At 43.0% G+C, this 26,376-nt stretch overlaps 2 protein-coding genes across 4 annotated transcripts in view; one reads left to right on the forward strand and one right to left on the reverse strand.

Annotated features, from left to right (window-relative positions):
- The first annotated feature begins 220 nt into the window (after nt 1-220).
- Nucleotides 221-9,681, forward strand: hacd4 (3-hydroxyacyl-CoA dehydratase 4). Of its 2 annotated transcripts, none has more exons than XM_021615177.2 (7): nt 221-389; nt 871-999; nt 1,740-1,867; nt 2,201-2,313; nt 4,696-4,802; nt 5,820-5,951; nt 9,410-9,681. In XM_021615177.2, the coding sequence occupies exons 2-7, from the start codon at nt 969-971 to the stop codon at nt 9,490-9,492; spliced, it is 594 nt and encodes a 197-aa protein (XP_021470852.2). In that variant the 5' UTR covers nt 221-389; nt 871-968; the 3' UTR covers nt 9,493-9,681. The 2 variants fall into 2 exon arrangements, with proteins under 2 accessions (XP_021470852.2, XP_021470850.2); XM_021615175.2 differs by having other exon boundaries at nt 893-999.
- Nucleotides 9,682-9,761: 80 nt separating this feature from the next.
- Nucleotides 9,762-26,376, reverse strand: part of focad (focadhesin) — a 63,459-nt gene continuing 46,844 nt past the window's right edge. For both annotated transcript variants that reach the window (XM_021615174.2, XM_021615173.2), the window contains exons 24-43: nt 26,071-26,112; nt 25,585-25,693; nt 24,799-24,915; nt 24,351-24,589; nt 24,075-24,164; nt 20,816-20,966; nt 20,378-20,497; nt 20,162-20,284; nt 19,930-20,007; nt 19,152-19,223; nt 18,920-19,022; nt 15,693-15,902; nt 15,396-15,511; nt 14,901-15,161; nt 14,656-14,745; nt 14,334-14,511; nt 13,936-14,033; nt 11,186-11,437; nt 10,918-10,993; nt 9,762-10,748 (exon numbers count right to left, since the gene is read on the reverse strand). In XM_021615174.2, coding sequence (XP_021470849.2) covers nt 10,675-10,748; nt 10,918-10,993; nt 11,186-11,437; nt 13,936-14,033; nt 14,334-14,511; nt 14,656-14,745; nt 14,901-15,161; nt 15,396-15,511; nt 15,693-15,902; nt 18,920-19,022; nt 19,152-19,223; nt 19,930-20,007; nt 20,162-20,284; nt 20,378-20,497; nt 20,816-20,966; nt 24,075-24,164; nt 24,351-24,589; nt 24,799-24,915; nt 25,585-25,693; nt 26,071-26,112 — 2,599 coding nt within the window. In that variant the 3' untranslated portion in view covers nt 9,762-10,674. The remainder of the gene's footprint in view (nt 10,749-10,917; nt 10,994-11,185; nt 11,438-13,935; nt 14,034-14,333; nt 14,512-14,655; nt 14,746-14,900; nt 15,162-15,395; nt 15,512-15,692; nt 15,903-18,919; nt 19,023-19,151; nt 19,224-19,929; nt 20,008-20,161; nt 20,285-20,377; nt 20,498-20,815; nt 20,967-24,074; nt 24,165-24,350; nt 24,590-24,798; nt 24,916-25,584; nt 25,694-26,070; nt 26,113-26,376) is intronic.

Raw genomic sequence — 26,376 nt, forward strand, 5'->3', positions numbered from 1 at the left:
ATGTTTATCCATGCAGCATTGTAACAAAGCACTGGAGGTATGATTGAATTCTAGTATAATTCATATTCATACCAAATTTGATCTATTGTTTGTTTTATTTATCGTATTTATGGACCTTTGATTTATATAATATTTTAGGTAGAGGAATAGATAACGTAATATATGCAAGCACGCGCCATAGTGCGCATACAGAATCCGCATCATCATAATATTTTTAGGAGGAAAAAGCACCAAACATCACTGAATATCCGACCAACCTCCTTGACGTCAGATAGTTGCCCTTGTATGAGAGAGATGTCGACTTCCTCGAATTTGGGATTTCCAAAAGCACAGGAAACAACTTTAGTACATCATTTACTTATTCGTCCGTCGTTTCCAGGTGAAATGAGGTAAGGACACAAAGCTTTGTCTTGCCCAATTTCGGAATGAAATAAGAATTTGGCCGAGATACTTTAGGTTATGTTTATGTAGGGAACTTCCCCTTATCACAAAACTGCATAGAAAATCACCAAATGGTTAGTCGAGGGGCTTTATGTGGCTGAACATTGCCTGACTGTTAACATTCTTTTCAGTAGCCTAAGCCTATTATGCTCATTTATTCCAACAAACCATTAACCACAACAGGATTTGTCAAGACTTGTTGAGGAGTTTTAGGAAAACATAAGACAAAGTTAAGAATTGAGTCGCGTAGTAGGCTGTATAATGATTTGTTTTATTGCCAAAAAATACATATATATTATTCTTATAATTGTTGTATTCAAATAATGATAATTTATGTTGTATTGTCATGAGCTATTATGTTAAATACTGTAAAATATGCCTTCTTGTGGAAGGTATGCATATCATAATTTTTTATAAATCTTGTATTAGTGTGTATTCTTTTCTTTTCTAGGCTCAGCATTCGACTTGCTTACCTTTTCCTGTATAACCTGCTTCAGTTCTGTGGGCACACATGGATATTTGCAAACATGACAGCCAGGTTTCTCACATTTGGTGGAGGTAAGTTGCCGAGATCAGAGTCAAAACAGCAGAGCTGGATAGTCTAGACCAGGGATGGGCAACTTCCACTGAACTCATAACGAGGCGCTGCAGGGGTCTGCTACCGGTGCGCTGATCTCTTTACTACTGTTATTCGTAAGTTTTATCATGCTTGATACTCGTGATCGGGAAACCCGGAAGCGTGCTTTAAATTTCGGTAAAGGCTATACTGCAAGTAGGCTAAACGTTACTGCGCTATTACTCAGATCACATCTTTATGTTCCTTCATTCATTACGCACATACAGTCAGATCCGGCCTTAGCCTTTTGTCATAATTTTGAAAACATTTTCGCATCCCCCTCTTGACAGCTGGGAGAAATTGTTTTCGTTTTTGCAATTTTAAAGCAAGTTTGCTGCATTTCTACACATTTTGCCATGGAGGGGAGAGAAGATTTAGCATTTTATAACAAATTTCATGCAACTCTACACATTTTGCCAAAGGGTTCCCCTATGGGGACAAACCGAAGAACCCTATATGGTTCTACTTAGCACCTTTTTTTTTACAAGAGTGGAGACTCATCTAAAAATGTTTGGCTGACAGTCAGTGACTTACATAACGAGAAAAACTGCTGCAGGCTGCCAGTAGTTGCCCATCCCCTGTCTAGACTCAAGAGCCTATTCATAAATGCTTTATGAGACTGTATAATGCAGTATGAGTAAAGGTAACGTATGAACTCCAACCGAATGGTCTTGTTTTCCAGACGCGCTTGCTGACACCTTCTATGCTGTGGGGGTTGTGATGAGTCTATGCCAGCTGTTGTCCGTGCTGGAGCTCTTCCACATCGCTGATGGGATCGAGAAGGCACGCCTTCTGCCACGGTTTGTTCAAGTGTGTGCCACTGCCAAGCTTAACACTGTGTTCTGTCTCGTTGGAGTCTGGGCCCTGTTCAAATACTACAAAGTGTACCCTTCATCCATTCATTGAGAATTTTCACTTCACCGATCAGACAAAATAGGACCGGTTAGAGCAATTCATCTCTGATTAGTGGTCCTGTTTGGTGCATACACGACTGTACGTGACTATGCAAGCAACAAATGGAGATAAGTGATGCACTATGTCATTTTGGAAAGCACAGTATGTCTGCAACGACTTCTGTGGTAGTAGTTCACGACAATATCAAAGACCTCAAAAGTAGTCTAATGCCAACGTTTTCTTGTCCAGGTTATGACCAGAAACTTCCTACTGTTTATGGTGATAGTCAGTCAAGAGGAGATGCAGAGTAAACCAGTTGTGTGTGCACAGTTTTACCTGTGGAATATTCTAGATCTGTTAAGGTATGTATATTTAATCCGAACAAAGACATTAAAAGCGTTTGGGTTGCACATTTTTGTCCTAACGCAGCACTAACATCCGATTCAACTATTCACCTAGCCCTTGATTAGTTAGGCTGGAACAGGTGTGTTGACCTGGCAGTATGGTGCCGTGACAACAACCTTTCCCTCAACCTCAGTAAAACCAAGGAGATGATCGTGGACTATAGGCACAGTCGTGAAGCCGTAGACTGTTCTCTCTGCTTCCGCACAGCAAGCGGTACCGGTGCATCAAGTCTGACACCAACAGGCTCCCGAACAGCTTCTATCCCCAAGCGATAAGACTTTTAAATAGCTAACAGAATGGCTACACACACTGTCTGAGTTGACCCTTGTATTTTGTTTTTGCACTGTCTCTATGCACACTCACAGGACTCGACACATTCTCGCTCACTGACATGCCAACACACACATGCACACATTAATACTGACTCTACACACACGCACACATATAATCATAATTTACACTTCTGTTACTCTGTTGATCATATATCTGTATGCCTAGTCACCTTAGCTCTATACATATATACCTTTATCACTCCAGTACAGTATCCTTCAGAAAGTTCAGAAAGTGTTCACACCCCTTGACTTTTTCCACATTTTGTTGTGTGACAAAGTGGGATTCAAATTGATTTAATTGTCATTTTCACAATCTACACAAAATACTCTGTAATGTCAAAGTGGAATAAAACTTCTAACATTTGTAAAAGATTAATGAAAAATAAAACAAATATATCTTGATTAGATGAGTCTTCAACCCCCTACGTCCATGTGTTAGAATCACCTTTGGTAGTGATTGCAGCTGTGAGTCTTTCTGGTTAATATGTCTTTAAGAGCTTTTCACACCTCGATTGTACAACATTTCCATTATTCTTTTCAAAATTCTTCAAGCTCTGTCAAATTGGTTGTTGATCATTGCTGGAGAACCATTTTCAGGTCTTGCCATAGATTTTCAAGCAGATTTATGTCAAAACTGTAACTCGGCCACTCAGGAACATTCACTGTCTTCTTGGTGAGCAACTCCAGTGTAGATTTGGCCTTGTGTTTTTGGTTATTGTCCTGCTGAAAGGTAAATTCATTTCCTAGTGTCTGATGGAAAGCAGACTGAACCAGGTTTTCCTCTAGGATTTTGCCTGTATTTAGCTCCATTCAGTTGATTTTTTATCCTGAAAAACTCCCCAGTCCTTAATGATTACAAGCATACCCATAACATGATGCAGCCACCACTATGCTTGAAAATATAGAGAGTAGTACTCAGTAATGTGTTGGATTGGATTTGCCCCAAACATAACACTTTGTTTTCAGGAAAAATAAGTAAATTGCTTTGCCAATTTTTTTACAGTATAACTTTAGTGCCTTGTTGCAACAAGATGCATGTTTTGGAATATTTGTATTTTGCAAGGCTTACTTCTTTACTGACTTATTTTCAGTTAGGTTAGTATTGTGGAGTAACTCAAATGTTGTTGATCTATCCTCAATTCTCTCCTATCACAGCCATTAGACTCCATTGGCCTCATGGTGAAATCCCTGAGCGGTTTCCTTCCTCTCCGGCAACTGAGTTATGAAGAACGCCTATATCTTTGTAGTGACTGGGTGTATTGATACACCATGCAATGTGTGATTAATAACTTCTTCCTTCTTTAAGGTATATTCAATGTCAGCTTTTTTTTTTACCCATCTACCAATAGGTGCCCTTCTTTGCAAAGCATTGGAAAACCTCCCTGGTCTTTGTGGTTGATTCTGTGTTTGAAATGCACTGCTCAACTGATAATTGTATGTGTGGGGTACAGAGATGAGGTAGTCATTCAAAAACCATGTTAAACACTATTATTGCACACAGTGAGTGAGTCCATGCAACTTATGTGATTTGTTAAGCACATTTTTACTCCTGAACTTATTTTGTCTTGCCATAACAAAGGGGTTGAATACTTATTGACACAAGACATTTCAGCGTTTCATTTGTAGTTAATTTGAAACATATAATTCCACTTTGACATTATGGGGTAATGTGTGTAGGCCAGTGACACAAACATTTAATCAATTTTACATTCAGGCTGTAACAGAATGTGGAAAATGTCAAGGGGTGTGAATACTTTCTGAAAGCACTGTAGCTTCTCACTTTCTCTTTCTTATTTCTTGTGTGTTTTTGTTCTACCTTATGTCATTTTTAGTGCTACATTGATATTGGTTACTGCATTGTTGGGTTTTGAGCTTGCATGAAAGGCATTTCACTGTTCTTGTGCACGTGACATTAACATTTGAAACGAGTGTTAAGATGGAACAAAAATGTGCACCACTCCAATGGTTGCTAATGGGTTGACTTTTGGTTCTGTCTGGCATTTGCAGGTACCCCCATGTTCTCCTGTGTTTGATGGGCACGGATTCCTTTGGCATGCTGTGGGCTCGATACACCCTATCCATCCCCATCTACATAGTCTCAGTCATCACAGAAGGTTCATACGTTACTATTATTTTACATAAGGGGCACTCAGTAAGATTTCATTGCCACAGCTCAGTGATTATTTCAACTATTAAAATACACCTCCTGGTTTTTGAACTAGATTCTTGCAGGGATGTGAATATGGTTACAAAAAAGAAAATATCTGAATGAACCTGCTGTTTTTATACAGTGGGGGTTTGAGACCGATGCTTTGACAGTAAACATTAAGCAGTGGTTTTATAGGTTGCTTGGAATGTTATTTTTCTCTCACAGAATTTAGTTCCTGACCAACAGATTCATTAGACTATCTACAGACTCCGGGCTCGTTGCATCTTACGGAATGCCCCTTTAAAGGGCCAATCTGCAGTTGAAACAATAACAAAGCTCTTTTAGTAAAGAGATGAGGGATAGAGTTTGAGAAATGTAACCGCTCTCAAATGTATAGACAGAGCTATGGATAAAAGAACTGATCATCCATGTTATCAAAACCATGTTTTGAGGCTATACAGCGTTTGTTTACATTTATGTTGTTTACAAACATTGTAGTAAAACAAGATTATATGTTGGGTTCTGATGGGGTACAATGGTTGAACTAAGCTCATGAGGCATTTCTAAGTTCTTTTTTTTGAGGGGAGAGAAGATAGAGAAATGTAATAGTACACTTTCACTTGGTATGTTTTAATCTCCACTCAGTGTCTTGTTTTATCCTATTACAGTCGGTGATGATGTGTCAGGCGCATTAGTCAGGCGTTGCATGTTGTGAGGAAATAATATTTAGAGCAGACAGGAAGTGAGTTGGCACAGCAGGCTGACCAAGATATTAAAGTCAGGAAATGGGACACATTCCAACTTCTTTAGGCGCCTGTGTGTGTTTTTTTTAGACAGTACAGAGTGCGTGCATTTTTTGCCTAAACAATTTCTGTGTTTTAACAGTAGACCATAGACATTTTTGCAATTTTGCCTTCCACTTGGTCTATTTTGTGTATCGAAGAGTGTGTGCGAAGAATCTTTCTGCTTTGGTCTTTTCCAGGCATTACCATTCACCAATCACTGCCTTACTTTGAGTCATTGGGAACATACTCATTCCAGCTCAGCCTGCCGGTGTCTGCAGGCATTTACTTCCCTATCCTCCTGAAGGCATACTTACCGTTACTGGCTGTTGGTAAGTTAACAGATGTAGCTTCCTTAGCAGAGCCTAAAGGCGCAAGCTGAATGAAACTGGACGAGCCATTTACAAAAAGGGAATGTTTCTGTAATTAATTCCTTCAATGAGTTCCACTATGTCTGACGGAAACAAAACACTGCATTCCACTGTAAGAACCTCATACCAATGTTTAAGCATGGTGGTGGTGGTAGTGTGATGGTTTGGGGATGCTTTGCTGCCTCAGGACCTGGATGACTTGCCATCATTGAAGGAACCATGAATTCTGCTCTGTATCAGAGAATTCCAAAGGAGAATGTCAGGCCATCCGTCCGTGAGCTGAAGATGAAGCGCAGATGGGTCATGCAGCAAGACAATCATCCACAACACACAAGCAAGTCTACATCAGAATAGCTCAAAAGCAACGCATTCCAAGTTCTGGAATGGCCTAGTCCAGGGGTTCCTAAACTTTTTTGTCCCACGACCCCATTTTGATATCTGAAAATCCTCACAACCATGTGAAAAGAATTCTGTACATGACAGCCAATGTTTACTATTTTATTTGGGGCCATGGCGGTCAATTGAAAAACATTCTAACAGTATTTCTGATTGTCTTCTCACCATCACATACTTTTAATGTGGGGCTGTCAGTCAATTGGAAATTAGTCTGACAATGTATCTTATCTCACCACCACTAATGAGATGGGTGTGCTTAATGCATGTCGCTGTCGGAGCTTCTCAAAGTCAGGGGGCGTGGTCGACACTGCACTCCTCATCTCCGCTGTCACATCCAACCTGGATAGACATTTGGTTTTAATGCAGATGATTGCGCTGAATACAGCTTCACACAGATATGAGCTGGTGAAGGGTACCATGAGTTTTGTGCTGCTTTCAAGACAACTAGGATACAAGGTCAAATCATGACGCTAGTGATCTTCAAGTCGGGAAGTCGGAGCTCTAAAAAGAGGCCAGAGTTCCCGAGTTGGAATTCCAAGTTGGATAGCTGTTCAAAGCGTTTTTTTTTCCTCTCGGAGCTCGTTTTTCCCCCAGAGTTCCCAGTTGTTTTGAATGCAGTGAAGTCGGATGTCAGAGATTTCTGAGTTCCCAGTTGTCTTGAATGCAGTGATTATCAGAGATTTCTTGAGTTGTTTTGAACGGTGATGATTTCTGTATTTTGAAAGTTACAAATCTTGAAAAGTTCATTGCTTACAAGCAAAACATTTTGGAATTATGTCAACAATGAACTAAATACAAAAATAGATTTTGGGTGGAATTTTTCATTGTTGCTCAAGAGGCCTACCATAGGTCAGGGCTGGCCAACCCTGTTCCTGGAGAGCTACCCTCCTGTAGGTTTTCACTCAAACCCCAGTTGTCACCAACCTGATTCAGCTTTTCAACCAGCTAATTATTAGAATCAGGTGTGCTAGATAAGAGATGGGGTGAAAACTTACAGGACAGTAGCTCTCCAGGAACAGAGAAACAAAACTCGTTCTTAGAGACCTGTGAATGCATTCGGTCACATGACAGCACGATCAGCTGTTCGATTTTACTTACGGGCATGTCAACTGAGCCAGGATCACAGTGAAACTTCCAAGTGTTGGGAGGTGAGCAGTCATCACTCGTGTGAGCCGAGGGAAGGGGGCATGGTTCGCTTTTGAAAGACTCTCCAATAAGAATTCTTTCATATGAATCCACCGATTCAGTCACTCATCTGTAGAATGTTTTTTTAAAATGTATTTCCCCTGCATGCTTTCGTTCAGTTCATTCAGTTTCACAAGTGTCTGTTACATAGGCAAGGATACATTTTATTTTCATTACAGTCTTTTAATTTTTTATTTTTTTTAACACATCCATTGTGAATGACAACGGTTCCTCTCAATGCGAGAAATATTTCCAACACTCCCCCTCGATAACCGCCAAGCATGGGTATGAAATAGATAATTGTCATGCTCGGATCCCATATCTCCACATAGTGTTGCGAACTGGCGTGCGCGCAGTGGATTGTGGTTTGATGTAGTTTTACAATCGAAGTTACCTGCTGCAGTACACCTCCGAGTTCTGTTCTCAGGTCTTTTTCCGCCAGTTGCTCTCGGTGTATCCACTATAGCTCAGTGGGTATATCATACAATGCGTCCATATGGCAGAGTGAGACACATTCATAACTAGAGTGCAGAGGTCTGCCCGCCGTTCCGCTATAGATGGAGCCCAATCTGTGCAAAAGCCCACCATTCGAACCCCTGGAATCTGTTTTTTATCAATAAAGGCATGCAGCAAACTAAATATCCCATGTACCCTTTCATGCTCGGGAATCATGAGACGCATCATCATCGCATCTGCCGACGTGTATAGCGAACAAAAGTCAATACATGGGCATCTCGGGCCTCACAGCTAACGTCCATTTGGAGAGCATAACCTGGGGAGGTTTGAGTCCAGCTTCAGTTCTCTCTTGATTGCTAGCAATATCATAAATTATTCATTTAACAGTCTTATATAACAAAGCGAGTTTCTGTGCCTCTGCCTCCCCACCAAATGCCTAGCTTTCCACCGTGGGAATGATTTATGTGCAATTTTTATTTTACCTTTATTAGGCAAGTTTATTAGGCAAGTCAGTTAAGAACAAATTCTTGTTTTCAATGACGGCCTAGGAACAGTGGGTTAACTGCCTGTACAGGGGAAGAACGGCAGATTTGTACCTTGTCAGCTCAGGGGTTTGAACTTGCAACCTTCCGGTTACTAGTCCAACGCTCTAACCACTAGGCTACCCTGCCGTGCTGCCTTTTCCCACTATTTAAAGCTCGCTCTGGGTTCTTTTAGATTTGAATAATTTTCATTTACATTTTTAAGATTAACCACATTACAATGATTTTGAGATAAAAAATATAATTTTTGTAAGTATATATTTTTTCTCAGGATTTTGGAAATTCTCCTGTTACCCGATTTTCATATCAGGTGACCCCACATGGGGTTGCGACCCCTAGTTTGAGAACCACTAGCCTAGTGGCCACTACCTAAACCCAATTGAGATGTTGTGGCAGGACCTGAAACTAGCAGTTCATGGTCGAAAACCCACAAATATCATTGAGTTAAAGCAGTTCCACATGGAAGTGTGGGCCAAAATTCCTCAACAGGGATGTGATAGAGACTGATCGACATTGCAGCTAAAGATGGCACAAACAGTTACTGAGTGTAAGGGGCATTGGGTGTTGCATAACCTTGTTAATTAAATAAATGAAATAAGTATCAACATTTAGTCATTTGTTCACTCAGGTTCCCTTTATCTAATATTAGGATTTGGTTGAAGATCTGATAACATTCAGTGTCAGAAATACACACACACAAAAATAAATAGAGAACATCAGAAAGTAAGCAAATACTTTTTCACAGCACTTTCACAGCTCCTGTACGGAATATTTTATATTCAACTACATGCCCTGCCCATGAACAAACCTGCTAACTGTGCCAACCTTTTGTCTTTCTAGGGGCTTGTGTAACAGTGTGGCATTCGCTGAGGGCGAGAGAACTGCGTCTTGAGAAGTGGAATAAGAAGATTAAAAGGAAATGAGGTGGATTTCTTATTGCAGGATATATCACTTCGGGAGTTACTTAAGAAGACATGAAGACATTATGACCCAACAGCAAATGAGAACATCTTCCTAAGAAGCCTTCTTTGCACAACATCGCTTTGATGAGGTCACACTTTCGGGAATAGTTGGATAAGCAAAATGTTTATAAACGTGTTGAGTTGAGAAACTTGCTGGTCTCTTCTTCCAAGGCTTGATGTCCAATCTAAGCACTACTTAGTCTAAAATGAACAAAGCATCAGCAAATCAGTGTGTGTTAACATCTCAAGTGTTTTAATGAGGAACTCAGTGTTGCACAACAAGTCTTTTTCTCAGTAATGTTAGTAAAGCAAACAATTGCACAGTACAAGTGGCAGGAATGATCCACACACACACACACACACACACACACACACACACACACACACACACACACACACACACACACACACACACACACACACACACACACACACACACACACACACACACACACACACACACACACACACACACACACACACACACACACACACACACACACCTTGTCATGGGGGAAAATAGATTGTTTCATGGCCAAACCATCCCACTGTCGAAAGCCCACCTTAAAGCCAGGGCAGGCACAGGGGTGTCTAGACTATCTCCACAAGGCTAGATTCCTTAGTTGCTTCATCCATATTTTATATATACCCATTGATTCTTGAAGACTGTAACTTGCCTCATGAGTTTTGTTCAATTGTTGTACTTTATCAGAACCCAAAATCTACTCCAAAGTAAAAAATAAATTAACCAAACACTGTATAGCCTCAAAACATAGTTCAAACTATAATGTTGATATAATGGATGGTCAGTCCTTGCATCCATAGCTCGGTCTATGAATTTGAGAGCGGTTACATTTCTTCAGGCCCATCCCTCAGCTTTTTACCAAAACAATCAAGGATTATAGCTTTAAGCAGGACACCTCAGAGTGGGGGAATTCTTCTTTTCCTCCCTCTCAAATTCCATCCCTAACCCCCAAGTCACCTCTGCGGCTGCTACCCTGGGATACCGCCCACAATATACTGCTACATGCAGACCAAGGCAGTGAGTGTTTGAAGCGTCAAAGCTGAAGAAGGTCAGGCTGGGCCGAATGGCTGTGATGTCACTTCCTGTGAGCCCAGAGGAAAGCAGGAAGTTGGCCCAGGTCACCAACCGTACGCTCGCGTCCACACCGCTTTTTTCTTGAAATCCGTGGAGGACTTCAGAGCCAGCAAGGCAGCTGTACAGAAAGGGGAGAGAAATATCAGTGGGGTGTGAGAAACCAGTGGTCAAAATCAAAAAGCCCTTTTGTCTTGAAATACTGCATGTACTTCCTATTTTTCCATATAATGTCTGCTAAATGACCATATTATGAATTGGACATTGAGCTTTGTGGCGCTGTGTCTCACCTTTGGCAGTGTTGATGGAAGTCTCTGACAGACCAGTTTCCGGACCTTCAGTGATGCTGAAAAGCCAATCTATGAACTAAGAATCACACAAAAAAAGTTTTCTTATAGGTAAACACCGTCTGCTACCAATTCACTGACATTATTCATCTCTTATTTTGTTTAGGTTAGAGCAGTGCGTAGTATTGTCTTTTGTGATCTGTTTCCACATAGTAAACCTCATTGTCATCACACAAACAAAATGATCAATGTGTGGAGGTTGGGGACCTACCTTCTGTGACTGTTCCCTCCAGGGCTCTTTAGCCAATAGCTGCCTCAGGCTGTGGGGCAATCCCAACAGGCATAGCGAGACTGACTGCTCGGCCAGCACGGCATCACCGTAGAGAGCGTGAGGTAGACCAGGCGGCTCTGACCCCTGCTGCCATGGAAACCACTGAGTCCTAACGCCCAGAAGGAGGGGCATGGTGTGGTCGCCCCAGGAGATCACCGCCGCAGCGAATACCTGGAGCAGGAAGTCAGTGGCCTGCACAGGATGATGGGGTAATGGAGTCCAGGTTATTCAGCCCAAGTATATGCAACACACAAATAGACTACCTGATTTAAAGACTACACACTGTGCACTTGGCAATTAAACGACTATAAAAGCATACCAATGCTAACAAATAGAAGTCAGAAATCATACCATTCCTTGAAATACCACAGCTACAACTTCACGAGGGTTGACATTCCAAAGTAATTCCTGAATGATAGCCATTCAACTACAGACCTGCAGCACATACAGTGACCTCCAAAAGTATTGGGACAGTGACAAATGTTGTTGTTGTTTTGGCTATCTACTCCAGCACTTTGGAATTGAAAATATACAATGACAGTGAGGTTAACATGCAGACGGTCAGCTTTAATTTGAGGGTATTTTCATCCATATCAGGTGAACCATTTAGAATTTACAGCACCTTTTGTACACAGTCCCCCCATTTTAGGGGACCGAAAGTGTATACAATACATTCAGAAAGTATTCAGACCCCTTAACTTTTCCCACATTGTTACTTTACAGCCGTATTCTACAATTGATTAAATTGTTTTACACACAATACCCAATAATGTCAAAGCAAAAACTGTTTTTTTAGAAATGTTAGAAAATTTATTGAAAATAAAAAACTGAAATATCACATTTACACAAGTATTCAGACCCTTTGGTCAGTACTTTGTTGAAGCACCTTTGGCAGCGAGATTATTTGGGGAGTTTCTCCCATTCTTCTCTGCGGATCCTCAAGCTCTGTCAGGTTTGATGGGGAGCGTTGCTGCACAGCTATTTTCAAGGCTCTCCAGAGATATTAAATCGGGTTCAAGTCCGGGCTCTGGCATGGCCATTCAAGGACATTTGGAGACTTGTCCCTAAGCCACTCCTGCGTTGTCTTGGCTGTGTGCTTAGGGTCCTTGTCCTGTTGGAAGGTGAACCTTCACCCCAGTCTGAGGTCCTGAGCACTCTGGAGCAGGTTTTCATCAAGGACCTCTCTGTAATTTGCTCCGTTCATCTTTCCCTCGATCCTGACTAGTCTCTCAGTCCCTGCTGCTGAAAAACATCCCCACAGCATGATGCTGCCACTACCATGTTTCACCGTGGGGGATTGGTGCCAGGTTTCCTCTAGACGTGACACTTGGCATTCAGGCCAAAGAGTTCAATCTTGGTTTCATCAGACCAGAAAATCTTGTTTCTTGTGGTCAGAGTCCTTTAGGTCCCTTTTGGCAAACTCCAAGTGGGCTGTCATGTTCCTTTTACTGAGGAGTGGCTTCCGTAAGGCCACTCTACCATAAATGCCTGATTGGTGGAGTGCTGCAGAGATGGTTGTCCTTCTGGAATGTTCTCCCATCGCCACAGAGGAACACAGCCTGGAGCTCTGTCAGAGTGACTAATGGGTTCTTGGTCACCTCCCTGACCAAGGCCCTTCTCCCCCGATTGCTTATTTTGGCTGGTCGGCCAGCTCTAGGAAGAGTGTTGGTGGTTACAAATATCTTCCAATTAAGAATGATGGAGGCCACTGTGTTCTTGGGGACCTTCAATACTGCATACATTTTTTGGTACCCTTCACCAGATCATGGCTTGGTTTTTGCTCTGACATGCACTGTCAACTGTGGGACCTTATATAGACAGCTGTGTGCCTTTCTAAATCATGTCCAATCAATTGAATTTACCACAGGTGGACTCCAATAAAGTTGTAGAAACATCTCAAGGATGATCAATGGAAACAAGATGCACCTGAGCTCAATTTCAAGTCTCATAGCAAATGGCCTGAATATTTATGTAAATAAGATATCAGTTTTATATTTTTAATACATGTGCAAAAATATCTAAAAAACTGTTTTCTCATTGTCATTTATGGGGTAGTGTGTAGATGAGGATTTGTTTTAAATAATTGAATCCATTTTAGAATATGGCTGTTAACTTAACAAAAATGTGGAAAAAGGGAAGGTGTCTGAATTATTGCACCGTATGTGTATTAAAGTAGTCAAACATTAAGTATTTGGTCCCATATTCATGGCACGCAATGACTACATCAAGCTTGTGACTACACATTTGTTGGATTCATTTGCTGTTTGTTTTGGTTGTGTTTCAGATTATTTATACCCAATCAAAATAAATGGTAAATAGTGTGTCTTTTTGGAGTTACTTTTATCGTAAATCAAAATAGAATATATTTCTAAACACTTCTACATTAATGTGAATGCAACCATGATTACGGATAATCCTGAATGAATTGTGGATAATCCTAAATGAACCGTGAATAATGATGAGTGAGAAAGTTACTGTCCCAATACTTTGAGCTCACTGTACCAATATCACACCTGCACGTGAACTCTAAACATACCAGCTGTCCCATGTATCAATTCACACACACACACACACACACACACACACACACACACACACACACACACACACACACACACAGAGAGAGAGAGAGAAATAACACAGCACCTGTGTATGTGTTTCTGAGAATAGTGTTAAAATACTTTACTGACCTGCCTGGTGTCTCCACACTTGACAGCGGTCACTCCGTAAGCAACATTTCTTATGAGTCCCATCAGCTCCAAAAGCCACTCCATTCGTTTGGACACACCTAGAAAGTGTACTTGTTATAAATCAGGGTTTCCTTCTAAACCTGCACAAGCACACGCAATCCAACTAATAAAGAGAATGGATTCGCAAAGTATTTCAAGTCATGTGTGCTTTTGCAGCTAGAACGAAAACACTTTAGGAGTACTTCATTTACCAATAAACGATCAATGCAGTATATTACAAACACTTTGCAAATACCCCTGACCCCCCTTGGCACTTCTATAGGTCTAAAAGGTCAGATCAGTTCAAGCACAACGTTGAAATCCGCCAGCCCTGAAAGCTGATTGGTTGTTGGGCTGACCTGTGTTGGGGCTGGCGGCCAGACGGCATTGGTAGAAAGTCTGCAGGAGGAGCCAGCCCACCTTGTGGCTGGACCAACCCCGGAGCACGGCCGCGATGACATCGTTGAGGCCCAGGAGTGGCACTCGGCCCTGAGAGGTGAGGTGAGCCAGGATGAAGCTGGTCTTCTCCATCTGTTCCTGTAGAGGAGGCAAGAGAGCAACACATCACTCAAAGAAGGGATGTGATTGATATCGGACAAAATAGAAACGCAGCAGGAAGACAACATTGGTTTTGGGGAAGGTTGATTTTAATGACGCATGGGGTGAGGCGACAATCAGTACCTCTGTGACTTGGGCGATGCGGTCGATCTCTGTGTCAGCCAACTCGGACAGACATTTGGAGACTCCCACGTACAGGTGCACCTCTTGGTCCTACAATAAACCATGGATACATCTCAGTGCATGGTCGATATTCAATAATGCTTAGTGATCACTAGTCTTGCACACACAGCCATTTCTTGTCGTGTGATTGACTAAGAAGAATAAGTGACAGGTGTACTTGTCTAAAAAAACAAAGATTTCCCTGCCTGTATGTGGTTGGGGAGTACGTTGAAGATCTTCTCTATAGTAGTACACAGGACGGCCCAGACGGTGTTGGGCGGGTTGGGGAGGGCCATGGCCTGTGCCAGGCCCCGGAGGAGGGACAAACAGATGGCCAGGCGCTGGGGCCGGACGTCCTGCTGGAACTGCTGCAGACCCAGGGTCTCCACGTAAACCTGAAGCTTGTCCTCCGACACGTGCTTCATCCATACAGAGAGATTGTCGTACAGGTGACCTCGCGTCCACATCTAGGGGGAAGAGAACCGTGGAGGAAGAATGAATGGAGGGCTCGCACTCTTCACTTCGTTCCCAGAGGGGGGGTTATTACAAGCTGTAATGTCTGGCCAAACAATAATTGACCAATAAACTTCCTGGGAGAAAATGAAACCCATAGTACTTTGACGATCCACTGACATTCAGAATTGAAAATCCCTGAATGGCATATTCATAGAGGATTACAAATGGGGTTATGGAGGACTCACACTAAGACTGTGGACCAGGGGTGGGCTCAGCCACACCCCCAGGAAGAGAGATGCACTCTGGGAAGACTGGGCTTGGTTGGATGCCAGCTCTATACATTGGTGTTGGACCACCTCACCTGTTGGGAAAATAACATGTATTTTGCTAATCCATGATTGCTAGGCTTTCACTGTGTGTACGTATTTATCCTTTCCTACTGAGATGAACATCTCTTTTACAAGGAGGCCATATCATTTATCTGCGTGTTTGTGAAGTGTATGACTATGTGGAACAGATAGGTGGGGAGGGTATCACAGTACCAAAGTTGAGCCTCATGAGAGGGGACAGGATGGCGCTCCAGTTGACAGGGGGGTACTGGTAACTCCCTCCCACTGTGGCCAGGGAGGACAGGGCTGTCTTCACCAGGCTAGGGTGGGCAAACTCTGGACCTTTCTTTCCTGCCTCGGTGAGGAAGTCCACAACAGATCTGATAACACTCTTCTCTGGGAGGTAACTGAAGTCCTGGGGCACTGAGAGAGAGAGAGAGAGAGAGGTGCTTGACTAAGCTTTTTCTAATGCATTGGAAGGGGCAGGATTTACACGTTTAGCACGACTCCATTAGTTGTGTTACACGGGGCAAGCTAAGTCTACCTAAAGTATTTAAAAGAAAATACTGAGTCATGCATAGAAGTACATACAGTCGTGGCCAAAAATATTGGCACCCTTGCACTTTTTTCAAGTAACTCACAATTTTCACTAAAAATAAGTTGAAATTGATCAAAGCGTTTGGTCTCCACAATTTATTTAATTGTTAATATTACAGAACGTTTGTTTTTCATTCAGAACTTAATACAGTGGGGCAAAAAAGTATTTAGTCAGCCACCAATTGTGCAAGTTCTCCTACTTAAAAAGACGAGAGAGGCCTGTAATTTTCATCATAGGTACACTTCAACTATGAAGTAAATCAGAAAATAAACAAATGGCATTATTGATACCCTAGACTTAATATTTGGTAGCACAGCCTTTAGTCATAATTACTGCAATCAAGCGCTTCCTATAGCCATCAATGAGCTTCCTGCACCTTTGTACTGGCAGTTTGGCCCACTCTTCTGAGAACTGCTTCAGTTCTCCAAGATTTGAAGGGTGCCTTCTCCCAACTACTGTTTTCAGATCTCTCCACAAGTTTTCAATGGGATTTAGGATCTTGACTCATTGCTGGCTACTTCAGCACAGTCCAGAGTTTTGTCTTGAAAATATTCCTGGGTGATTTTTGAAGTGTGTTTGGGGTCATTGTCCTGCTGGAAGACCCATGACCTTTGACGGAGACCCAGCTTTCTGACACTGGGTCCGACATTGTGCTCCAAAATGCCTTGGTATTCTCCTGATTTCATGATGCCATGAGGCAGCAAAGCAACCCCAAAACATCACTGAACCTCCTCCATGTTCGACTGTAGGGAAGATGTACTTTTCGTTGAAAACTTCCATTTTGTTTTCTGTAAACAGAGAGATGGTGTGCTTGGCCAAAAAAACTCTAATTTGGTCTCATCTGTCCAGAGGACATTCTCCCAGAAGGATCTTGGCATGTTCAGGTGTGTTTTGGCAAATTGCAGTCTGGCTTTCGCATGTCTCTCTCGCAGCAGTGGGTTCCTCCTGGGTGTATTACCATATAACCCCCTTTCATTGAGTTGGCGACGGATGGTGTGAGTTGAAACTGTCATACCTTTGTGTCTGATGGTCCGCTTGAGTCTGTGTGGCAGTTGATCGAGGTGCATTCTCCACCATTCAAACAATCCTTCGCTGCAGTCTTCCATCAAGTTCTCTTGCGGCCACGTCCAGTGAGGCTGGCTACAGTGGCATGGGCCCTAACCTTCATGATAACATTACGTATGGTGGAAACAGGAACATCGAGGTCTCTGGAGATGGACTTGTAGCCTTGAGATTGTCAACGCTTGGCTACAATCTTGTGTCTTGACCTCCTCAGCTAATTCTCTGGTTTTCTTTCTTTTCTCCATGCTCATTGCGGTAAACACAGTGACACATAACAGGAGAATGAGTCCTTTTCTCTATTCGGGTAGGCAAACTGTTGCCCTTTCATATGTCTAAAGGTACAAACTCTGCCTTCCCGGTGGGCCTGGAGAGGAAATCAAGTGCACTATGTTCCCGCTGGCCAATCAGATTGCTCAGATGACCGAGTCTGCAATAATGAAGCAGACATAAAAGAAAGCTACGCCAAAATTGATACTGTGAGATTTCAAAACGTTTAAAAGCATTACTAGAGAGAGACGGTCAACGAATACAGCAAAGAGATGCTGTTTTTTATGAGTGTTCTTACTCAGCACTGTCAACACTTTGTATTCAACACTTCTATAATCCATAAAATTCCTGTTCTTCCTATTATCACTCAGCGCTACAACAAGCAGTGCAGCAGTAATGAATGAGAAGGAAAGTGTATCTACAGTCGTGGCCAAAAGTTGAGAATGATACAAATATTAATTTCCACAAAGTTTGCTGCTTCAGTGTCTTTAGATATTACTACGGAATACTGAAGTATAATTACAAGCATTTCATAAGTGTCAAAGGCTTTTATTGACAATTACATGAAGTTGATGCAAAGAGTCAATATTTGCAGTGTTGATCCTTCTTTTTCAAGACCTCTGCAATCCGCCCTGGCATACTGTCAATTAACTTCTGGGCCACATCCTAACTGCTGGCAGCCCATTCTTGCATAATAAATGCTTGGAGTTTGTCAGAATTTGTGGGTTTTTGTTTGTCCACCCGCCTCTTGAGGATTGACCACAAGTTCTCAATGGGATTAAGGTCTGGGGAGTTGTTGTTATTATTAGCGACTTGGGTCTTTTTTAATATCAAGGAATATTTCACTTTCTCTTTTTATAGGTGTAACAACATTAATTTGTACATGAGGCAGAAATAATGCGGTGTGACTCGAGTTTCGCCATCAGCTGGAAGACAGTGTCCCTTTTTTGGTCAGTGTCAGTGGAGGAAAGGGAAAGCGGAGGGATGTTGAGAGACGGACCCTCAGTCTGCTGCTCTCTCCCTCCGCTGAGACTGACCATCAGATGCAGGCACCAGCCCAGTAAAATAAAAATATAATTATTTAAATGTATGCTCACTCAGCTGTGCCTCACAAGTACTACACCAATGGCTCTATTACCGGTGTGATCATATAGCCTACCTCAAATTTTGTTTGTATAGTTTTAATGTCCCGAACAGCAATGCATAGGCAGGTCAATTGAAGCAAAGCCAGTATGTGGTGATAATGAATTGGGACGATAGCTTACTGCACAAACCTAATTTCTACAGTACTGTTTTTAATTGGTTAATATTGCATAGGCTTACATTTTTTAAGTCATGTTAATGAAAAGAAATCAGAGTGGTAGATCTCGGCATGCATTTTGACTCAGAAAGTGATCTTGACTCAGAAAAGGTTGGTGACCACTGGTATAGAACCACTGAATTATAGGATCTCTATGAAGCCACAAATCTCTAGGTATGTTAGGTCTGAGGCATGTTGTTGTGTGGTCCTTACCTGCTGTGCGGCTGTGGCTGGTGGACATGTGGGCCAGGTGGAGATGCCCCACCAGACAGGCACTGTTAGACTGCAGCCCGATGGCCCCTGAGAATGTGATGATCTACAGGTGAAAGACAGGAGCAGTGTTAGTTTGTTGCTTGTTTCTTGCTTTATGCATGTCCCTTGTGAGCTGTTAAAACAACATCCTCTTGAAGGACAGTAAACGTCCTCAATCAATCAACGTTCTTACCTGTGTGATGGCCCGTATGACCTCGTTCATTCTGGACTGCTGCTGGGAGGACTGCTCAGATTCATTCTTCAGCTAGAAGGGAGAGAACAGACACACATTGTCACTTTTTACAGAGAGGAAGAGAAAGAGAGAGGCCCACTTGGGCATAAAATCAGTTTCCCACCAGCAGGTGACGTTGTTTCGCCAAGCAAGGAGTTTTTGTATGGAGGTCAATGAGAGTGTGTCGAATTTGGTCCCCCCAAAAATATGGCTTATTTGCTAAGTGAGGTTTAATGGATCTATAGAAGTTTTGTAATGCTTAAGTTGTTACGAGTGTACTGATATAAGTAGGACACGTGACATCCTGGCAACTTTGAGAAAAAATACTTTATATCGGAGTTGTTTCGAGATGGCCATGCATATTCATGACATGAGGTTAGTAGCACAGCATCTCTCTCCATTGAATTCAGGCAGTTGACTTCAACAACTTTCATTGAATATTCAAAAAAGGATTACAATAATGAGATGTATCCGCCAATCCAAAGAAAGGATAGGTGGGAGCTAGACAGCCTGCCGTGCTGCTTTGTCGACGACGACTCCCATTGTTAGGGCCGGGGAGACATCTTGTTAGTATATCCATACTCTTTGCTTATATTCACTTAGAACACACTCTACCATTGCACATGTAAAGCCATAAATAGGTGTTTGGCTCTTTCTAGGGGGAAGTTTTTGAACTGTTCATTTGGGAGGATTACCTTTTGTATTTGTACAGTACAGCACTGCATGTAGGAAGACTCACCTGAAGGATGCCAGTCTCTGATCCCACCAGAGCCACCAGGCCGTTGACAGCAGCCAGCCTCTGCATGGTGGGACAGCCCTGCAACACAGGGGAGGAGAGCACACTCAATTAATTACAGCCGGACTCACACTGTTCATTGGCATGAATAACTTGCAATGCCAGGCCCATTGTTTAAATAGCTTGTTTGGAACATAGGTAAACGTTTGCTCTGCCCTGGTTGTCGTTCCAGTACCTCAGCCAGTAGGATCTTGATCCAGGCATCCAGAAGGCGGGGTTGGATGTCCTCTGCCTTGCCGTGGCCGCAGGATGACAGACCATGAACAACCACGCCAAGAGCCAATGAGAAACCTGGAGTCTGGACAACACAGGAAAGACGTATAGTTGTAGATTAACAACATTGCACACACACACACAAACCTCGCACACTCATGAAAATGTACCATCTCACCTGCTGGCTCTCCTCTGTCATGCTACGGAGAGTGCTCATGATCTCCTCTGATTTAAGGGCATCAACTACCCCTCCACTGAAGGCTGCCACCCCCACACCTGCTACAGAGTAGGCCAACACCTTGGGAGGGAGGGAGGGAGGGAGGGAGCGAGGGAGGGAGGGAGGGAGGGAGGGAGGGAGGGAGGGAGGGAGGGAGGGAGGGAGGGAGGGAGGAAAGGAATGAGGGAAGGAGATAGCATATGGACATTTAAAAAAAAAATAATAATGATTCATAAAAGGTGAGCGAGCACACTATACATATTATCTGTTAATAACCTTATAAATTATTTATTTAAGGGAAGACATCGTTATGAATCCTGTTTCAGGTGTCAAATCTGACCCTACAGAGTAAAATAGCAGTGAATGAGATATAAACTAATATGAAGATTTGGGCCATACCTCCTGCAGCATGCGACCCTGACTGCTGCTGTCCCCCTGTAGGGCCTCCAGCAGCTTGTCCAGGGTGAGGCCCACACGGGCCCGGTGTTCTGTCTGTCCACTGCCACTAAGGGCCCCGAGCACCAGGCCTAGTCCCAGCACACAGCCCGCACTGGAGAAAGAAGAGGTAGTGGAAAACGGACAATAGTAGGGGAGTACATTGTTGCACAAACTGAAAGCTTGCCACCTCATACGCACGCATGCGCACATACAGCGCGTTCGCTGACCCCCAGACCCCTTGACTTAACATTTTCTTAAATTTTTGCAAATGTATTACAATTAAAAAACTTAAATATCACATTTACATACAGTACCAGTCAAAACTTTGGACACACCCACTCATTCAAGGGTTTTCCTTTATTTCTAATATTTAATACATTGTAGAATAATATTGAAGACATTAAAACTATGAAATAACACATACGGAATCATGTAGTAACCAAAAAAGTGTTAAAGAAGCCACCCTTTGCCTTGATGACAGCTTTACACACTCTTGGCATTCTCTCAACCAGTTTCAACTGGAATGCTTTTCCAACAGTCTTGAAGGAGTTCCCACATATACTGAGTACTTGTTGGCTGCTTTTCCTTTACTCTGCAGTCCAACTCATCCCAAACCATCTCAATTGGGTTGAGGTCGGGTGATTGTGGAGGCCAGGTCATCTGACGTAGCACTCCATCACTTTCCTTCTTGGTCAAAAAGTCTGGAGGTGTGCCTGGAGGTGTGTTTTGGGTCATTGTCCTGTTGAAAAACAAACGATAGTCCCACTAAGCACAAACCAGATGGGATGGTGTATCGCTGCAGAATGATGAGGTAGCCATGCTGGTTAAAGTGTGCCATGAATTCTAAATATATCAAGACAGTGTCACCAGCAAAGCACCCCCACAACTCTTCCTCCATGCTTCACGGTGGGACCCACACATGTGGAGATCATCCGTTCACCGAGATCATCCGTCTTCTGCATCTCACCAAATATCTCAAATTTGGACTCATCAGAGCAAAATGAAAAATGCTTGTGTTTCTTGGCCCAAGCAAGTCTCTTCTTCTTATTGGTGTCCTTTAGTCGTGGTTTCTTTGCAGCAATTCAATCATGAACGCCTGATTCACGCAGTCTCCTCTGAGCAGTTGATGTTGAGATGTGTCTGTTACTTGAACTCTTTACAGCAGAGGTAACTCAGGGTCTTCCATTCCTGTGGAGGTCCTCATGAGAGCCAGTTTCATCATAGCACTTGATGGCTTTTGAGACTGCACTTGAAGAAACTTTCAATGTTCTTGACATTTTCTGGATTGACTGACTTTAATGTCATAAAGTAATGATGGACTGTTGTTTCTCTTTGCTTATTTGAGCGGTTCTTGTAATAATATGGACTTGGTATTTTACTAAATAGGGCTATCTTCTGTAAACCACCCCTACCTTGTCAAAACATAACTGATCGGCTTGAGGAAAGACGCATTGAAGGAAATAAATTCCACAAATTTACTTTTAACAAGGCACACCTGTTAATTGAAACGCATTCCAAGTGACTACCTCATGAAGCTGGTTGAGAGAATGCCAAGCGTGTGCAAAGCTGTCATCAAGGCAAAGGGTGGCAATTTGAAGAATCTCAAATATATTTTGATTTGTTCAACACTTTTTTGGTTACTACATGATTCCATGTGTATTATTTCATAGTTGTTGTCTTCACTATTATTCTACAATGTAGAAAATAGTACAAAGAAAAACCCTGGAATGAGTAGGTGTGTCTAAACTTTTGACTGGTACAGTAAATATTCAGAATCATTGGCAGCGATTTCAGGCTCGAGTCTTTTTGGGTATGATGCTACAAGCTTGGCACACCTGTATTTGGGGAGTTTCTCCCATTCATCTCTGCAGATCCTTTCAAGGTCTGTCAGGTTGGATGGGCAGCGTCGCTGCACAGTTATTTTATGGTCTCTCCAGAAATCCTCGACCGGGTTCAAGTCCGGGCTCTGGCAGGGCCACTCATGGACATTTAGATTTGTCCCAAAGGCACTCCTGTGTTGTGTTGGTTGTGTGCTTAGGGTCGTTGTCCTGTTGGAAGGTTAACCTTTGCCCCAGTCTGAGGTCCTGAGAGCTCTGGAGCAGGTTTTCATCAAGGATCTCTCTGTAATTTGCTCCGTTCATCTTTCCCTTGATCCTGACTAGTCTCCCTGTCTCTGACGATGAAAGACATCCCTACAGCATGATGCTGCCACCACCATGCTTCACCGTAGGGATGGTGGCAGGTTTCCCCCAGAAATGACGCTTGGCATTCAGGCCAATCTTGGTTTCATCAGACCAGAGAATCTTGTTTCTTATGGTCAGAGTCCTTTAGGTGCCTTTTGGAAAACTCAAATTGGGCTGTCATGTGCTTTTTATTGAGGAGTGGCTTCTGTCTGGCCACCCACCATAAAAGCCTGATTGGTGGAGTGCTGCAGAGATGGTTGTCCTTCTGGAAGGTTCTCCCATCTCCACAGAGGAAGTGAAGCTCTGTCAGAGTGACCATAGGTACTTGGTCATCCCACTGACCAAGGCCCTTGTCCCCTCTCCCGATTGCTCTGTTTGGCCGGGCGGACAGTTTTAAGAAGAGTCTTGGTGGTTCCAAACTTCTTCCATTTAAGAATGATTCAGGCCGCTGTGTTCTTGAGGACCTTCAATGCTGCAGAAATGTTTTGGTCCCCTTCCCAAGATCTGTGCCTCGACACAATTCTGGCTCGGAGCTCTATGTACAATTCCTTCGACCTCATGGATTGGTTTTTGCTCTAACATGCACTGTCAACTGTGGGACCTTATATTGAAAGCTGTGTGCCTTTCCAACTCATGTCCAATCAATAGAATACACCACAGGTGGACTCCAATCAAGTTATAGAAACATCAAGGATTATCAATGGAAACAGGAAGCACCTATGCTCAATTTCAAATCTCATAGCAGGGTCTGAATACTTATGTAAATAAGGTATGTTTACATTTTTTTTTTAAATAATTAGCCAACATTTCTAAAAACGTGTTTTCACATTCTTATTTTGGGGAATTGTTTGTAGATTGATTGTTTTTATTTTGATGAATTTAATCAATTTTAGAATAAGGCTGTAACGTTAACTAAACGTGGAAAAAGTCAAGGGGTCTGAATACACTGTATAAGATGGTAGGGCAGTGTCAATCCAGCCATTCTCATATCTTATATTTATTGAACACTTTTTTAGGTGCAATTCAGTCACACTCACTTGTACTCCAGGTTGCTGTCAAAGCAGCAGGCTTCCAGAGTGTCTAGAGAACTCATCAACAGCTCTGTGATCTTCTGACCTGACACATCACTGAACCAGAGAGATAGAAGGGAGGAACAGAGGGAATGATTTGGAAAAACACAGAAACACAATAACACCCGATGACATCCAATGTCACAATACAAACAAACAAACAAATAAACACGCACACACACCTCAAGAGTCAATTCTCACACACACACCACCCCATCTCTACCCCCATGGCAAGCCTCCTACCTGAGCCTCTCCTGGTGCAGGCAGGACAGCAGCATGCCCAGGGCCAGGCCAGAGTGGAACTGGACGGCCTGGGAGTCGTCTGCGGTGGGCGAGCCGGGAAGCCCCGCCCTCAGGGTGGCTAGGACCTGTGGCACGCTGTCCTTGTGCCAGGCAACCAGCACGGGCACCACCAGGGACAGGGCCAGGGCGGCACAGGAGCGGGCGATGGCACTGGCCGTGTTCTCTCCCGAGTAGGACCGCTAAGTAGGATCAGTAAGTTGAAGAAAATACTAATTAAACAATAAAAAAATATAAGCCTACCCATACTGTTGAATGGTATTGTAGAAACATTCAACAACAGTGTACAGGTTTCCATTTCTTTTTATAATGTAACATCAATATAGCATGATTTAGATGCCAGCATAATTCAGTGATAATTCTAGTTGTTGTGCTTGGTTGGTGTACTGACGTGTAGGAACCAGGGGAAGACTTGTCCTCTGGGCTTGTAGCTGCTGCTGACGATGCTGAGGAGAGTGTCCAGGACCATGGCCAGCCAGGTGGATGTGGACAGGATCTCAGGGCCCACCTACAGCATATACCACAACAAACATGGCAGGGGAGAGTTACAGCACCACCCAAATGGTAAAAGCTTTAGATGACTGTGGTCCTTCTTCAGTTCATATTTATTAGGACATTTATCTGGTAAAACAATGGGATACTTTCAGAGACACTCCTTTCTTATTTTATGGTACAGAAATGACCAGCTATTTACTTAAGCAATGAGGCACGAGGGGGTGTGGTAATATGGCCAATAACCCACAGCTAAGGGCTGATCTTAGGGATAACGCAACGCGAAGTGTCTGGATACAGCCCTTTGCTGTGGTATATTGGCCATATACCACAACCCCCCGATGTGCCTTATTGCTATTATAAACTGGTTACAAACGTAATTAGAGCAGTAAAAATAAACGTTTTGTCATACCCGTGGCTGATATAGCACGGCTGTCAGCCAATCAGCATTCAGGGCTTGAACCACCCAGTTTATAATAAGAAATAACATGGTAAAATGGTAATTACACAGTAACACCCGTAGCATGCATTATTTGTTGTTTTCTCTTCAGATTCATTATAACAAACACTACTAGGCACCAGGGTACTAGTATCCCTTGACACTACATAATTTCCTAGTTAATACCAGGTAAGTACCAGTACTATAAAATACAATGCTCCCATAACGTGTGGAGTCTGCTCTTACCCCAAGTCCTCCCTCCGTGTCAGCGGGCATGTTGCTCTCGTATTTGGCCAGCACCGAAGCCAGACCGCTCAGAGCCAAGATGGAGTTCCCCTGCACCACCGGACTGTCCCTATCGCCACGGAGACACAGGTGTAACACAGGGTTACCATGACAACAGTAGCAGGACTCACCGCCATCGTCAACCAAACAGTGTGGCTACAGGCCACTGCTCCTCGATCCCGGTGTTGGGGGGCTTTAAGTGCGCACAGGATTTTGTTCCAGTCCAGTACAAACGCACCTGCTTCAAGGGTTTGAATGATGGCACTGACCTAGTCTAGAATAGTCCAACAGTTTTGTTGAGACCAAAGCTATCAACAGACAAACAATCGGTAAAATCCCTTACCATAATTATAAATGCAATATAATTGCGACAAGTTACATTGTTAATGCATACACTTGACACGGTGGGAAATTCAATGTCAATGCAGAGGAGACAAACAGACTTACTTTGCTGCAGATTTGACAACATCAGTCAGCTGGTCCCTGACCCTGTGTAGAGGGAGATGATAGAGGGAGAGAAGGGGAGAGGAAGACAGGGAGGATGATTTAGAGTCTATCGCTGGACGGGGGGATGAACGTTTCATCTTCTCATGTCTTGATTTACGATTACGCACGCACACAGTCTCTTTTCATCTGAGCGTAGCGCATCACTCACATGGCGGATGTCTGTCCCATTGAGAGCATGCATTGACACCGATGTTCCCACTGGTGTGCGTGCAGTTACAGTTGAAGTCAGAAGTTTACATACACCTT

This window comes from Oncorhynchus mykiss, chromosome 9 (assembly GCF_013265735.2).
Source record: "Oncorhynchus mykiss isolate Arlee chromosome 9, USDA_OmykA_1.1, whole genome shotgun sequence".
In the NCBI taxonomy this organism is placed as follows: domain Eukaryota; kingdom Metazoa; phylum Chordata; class Actinopteri; order Salmoniformes; family Salmonidae; genus Oncorhynchus; species Oncorhynchus mykiss.

Bases quoted from the DNA above. Each gene is read 5' to 3' on its own strand.
- hacd4 (XM_021615175.2), top strand. From the start codon at position 286: ATGAGAGAGATGTCGACTTCCTCGAATTTGGGATTTCCAAAAGCACAG. The intron at 390-892 runs GTAAGGACACAA...TTTCTTTTCTAG, and splicing joins TCGTTTCCAGGTGAAATGAG to GCTCAGCATTCGACTTGCTT. The intron at 1,868-2,200 runs GTGTGTGCCACT...TTTCTTGTCCAG, and splicing joins TTCTGCCACGGTTTGTTCAA to GTTATGACCAGAAACTTCCT.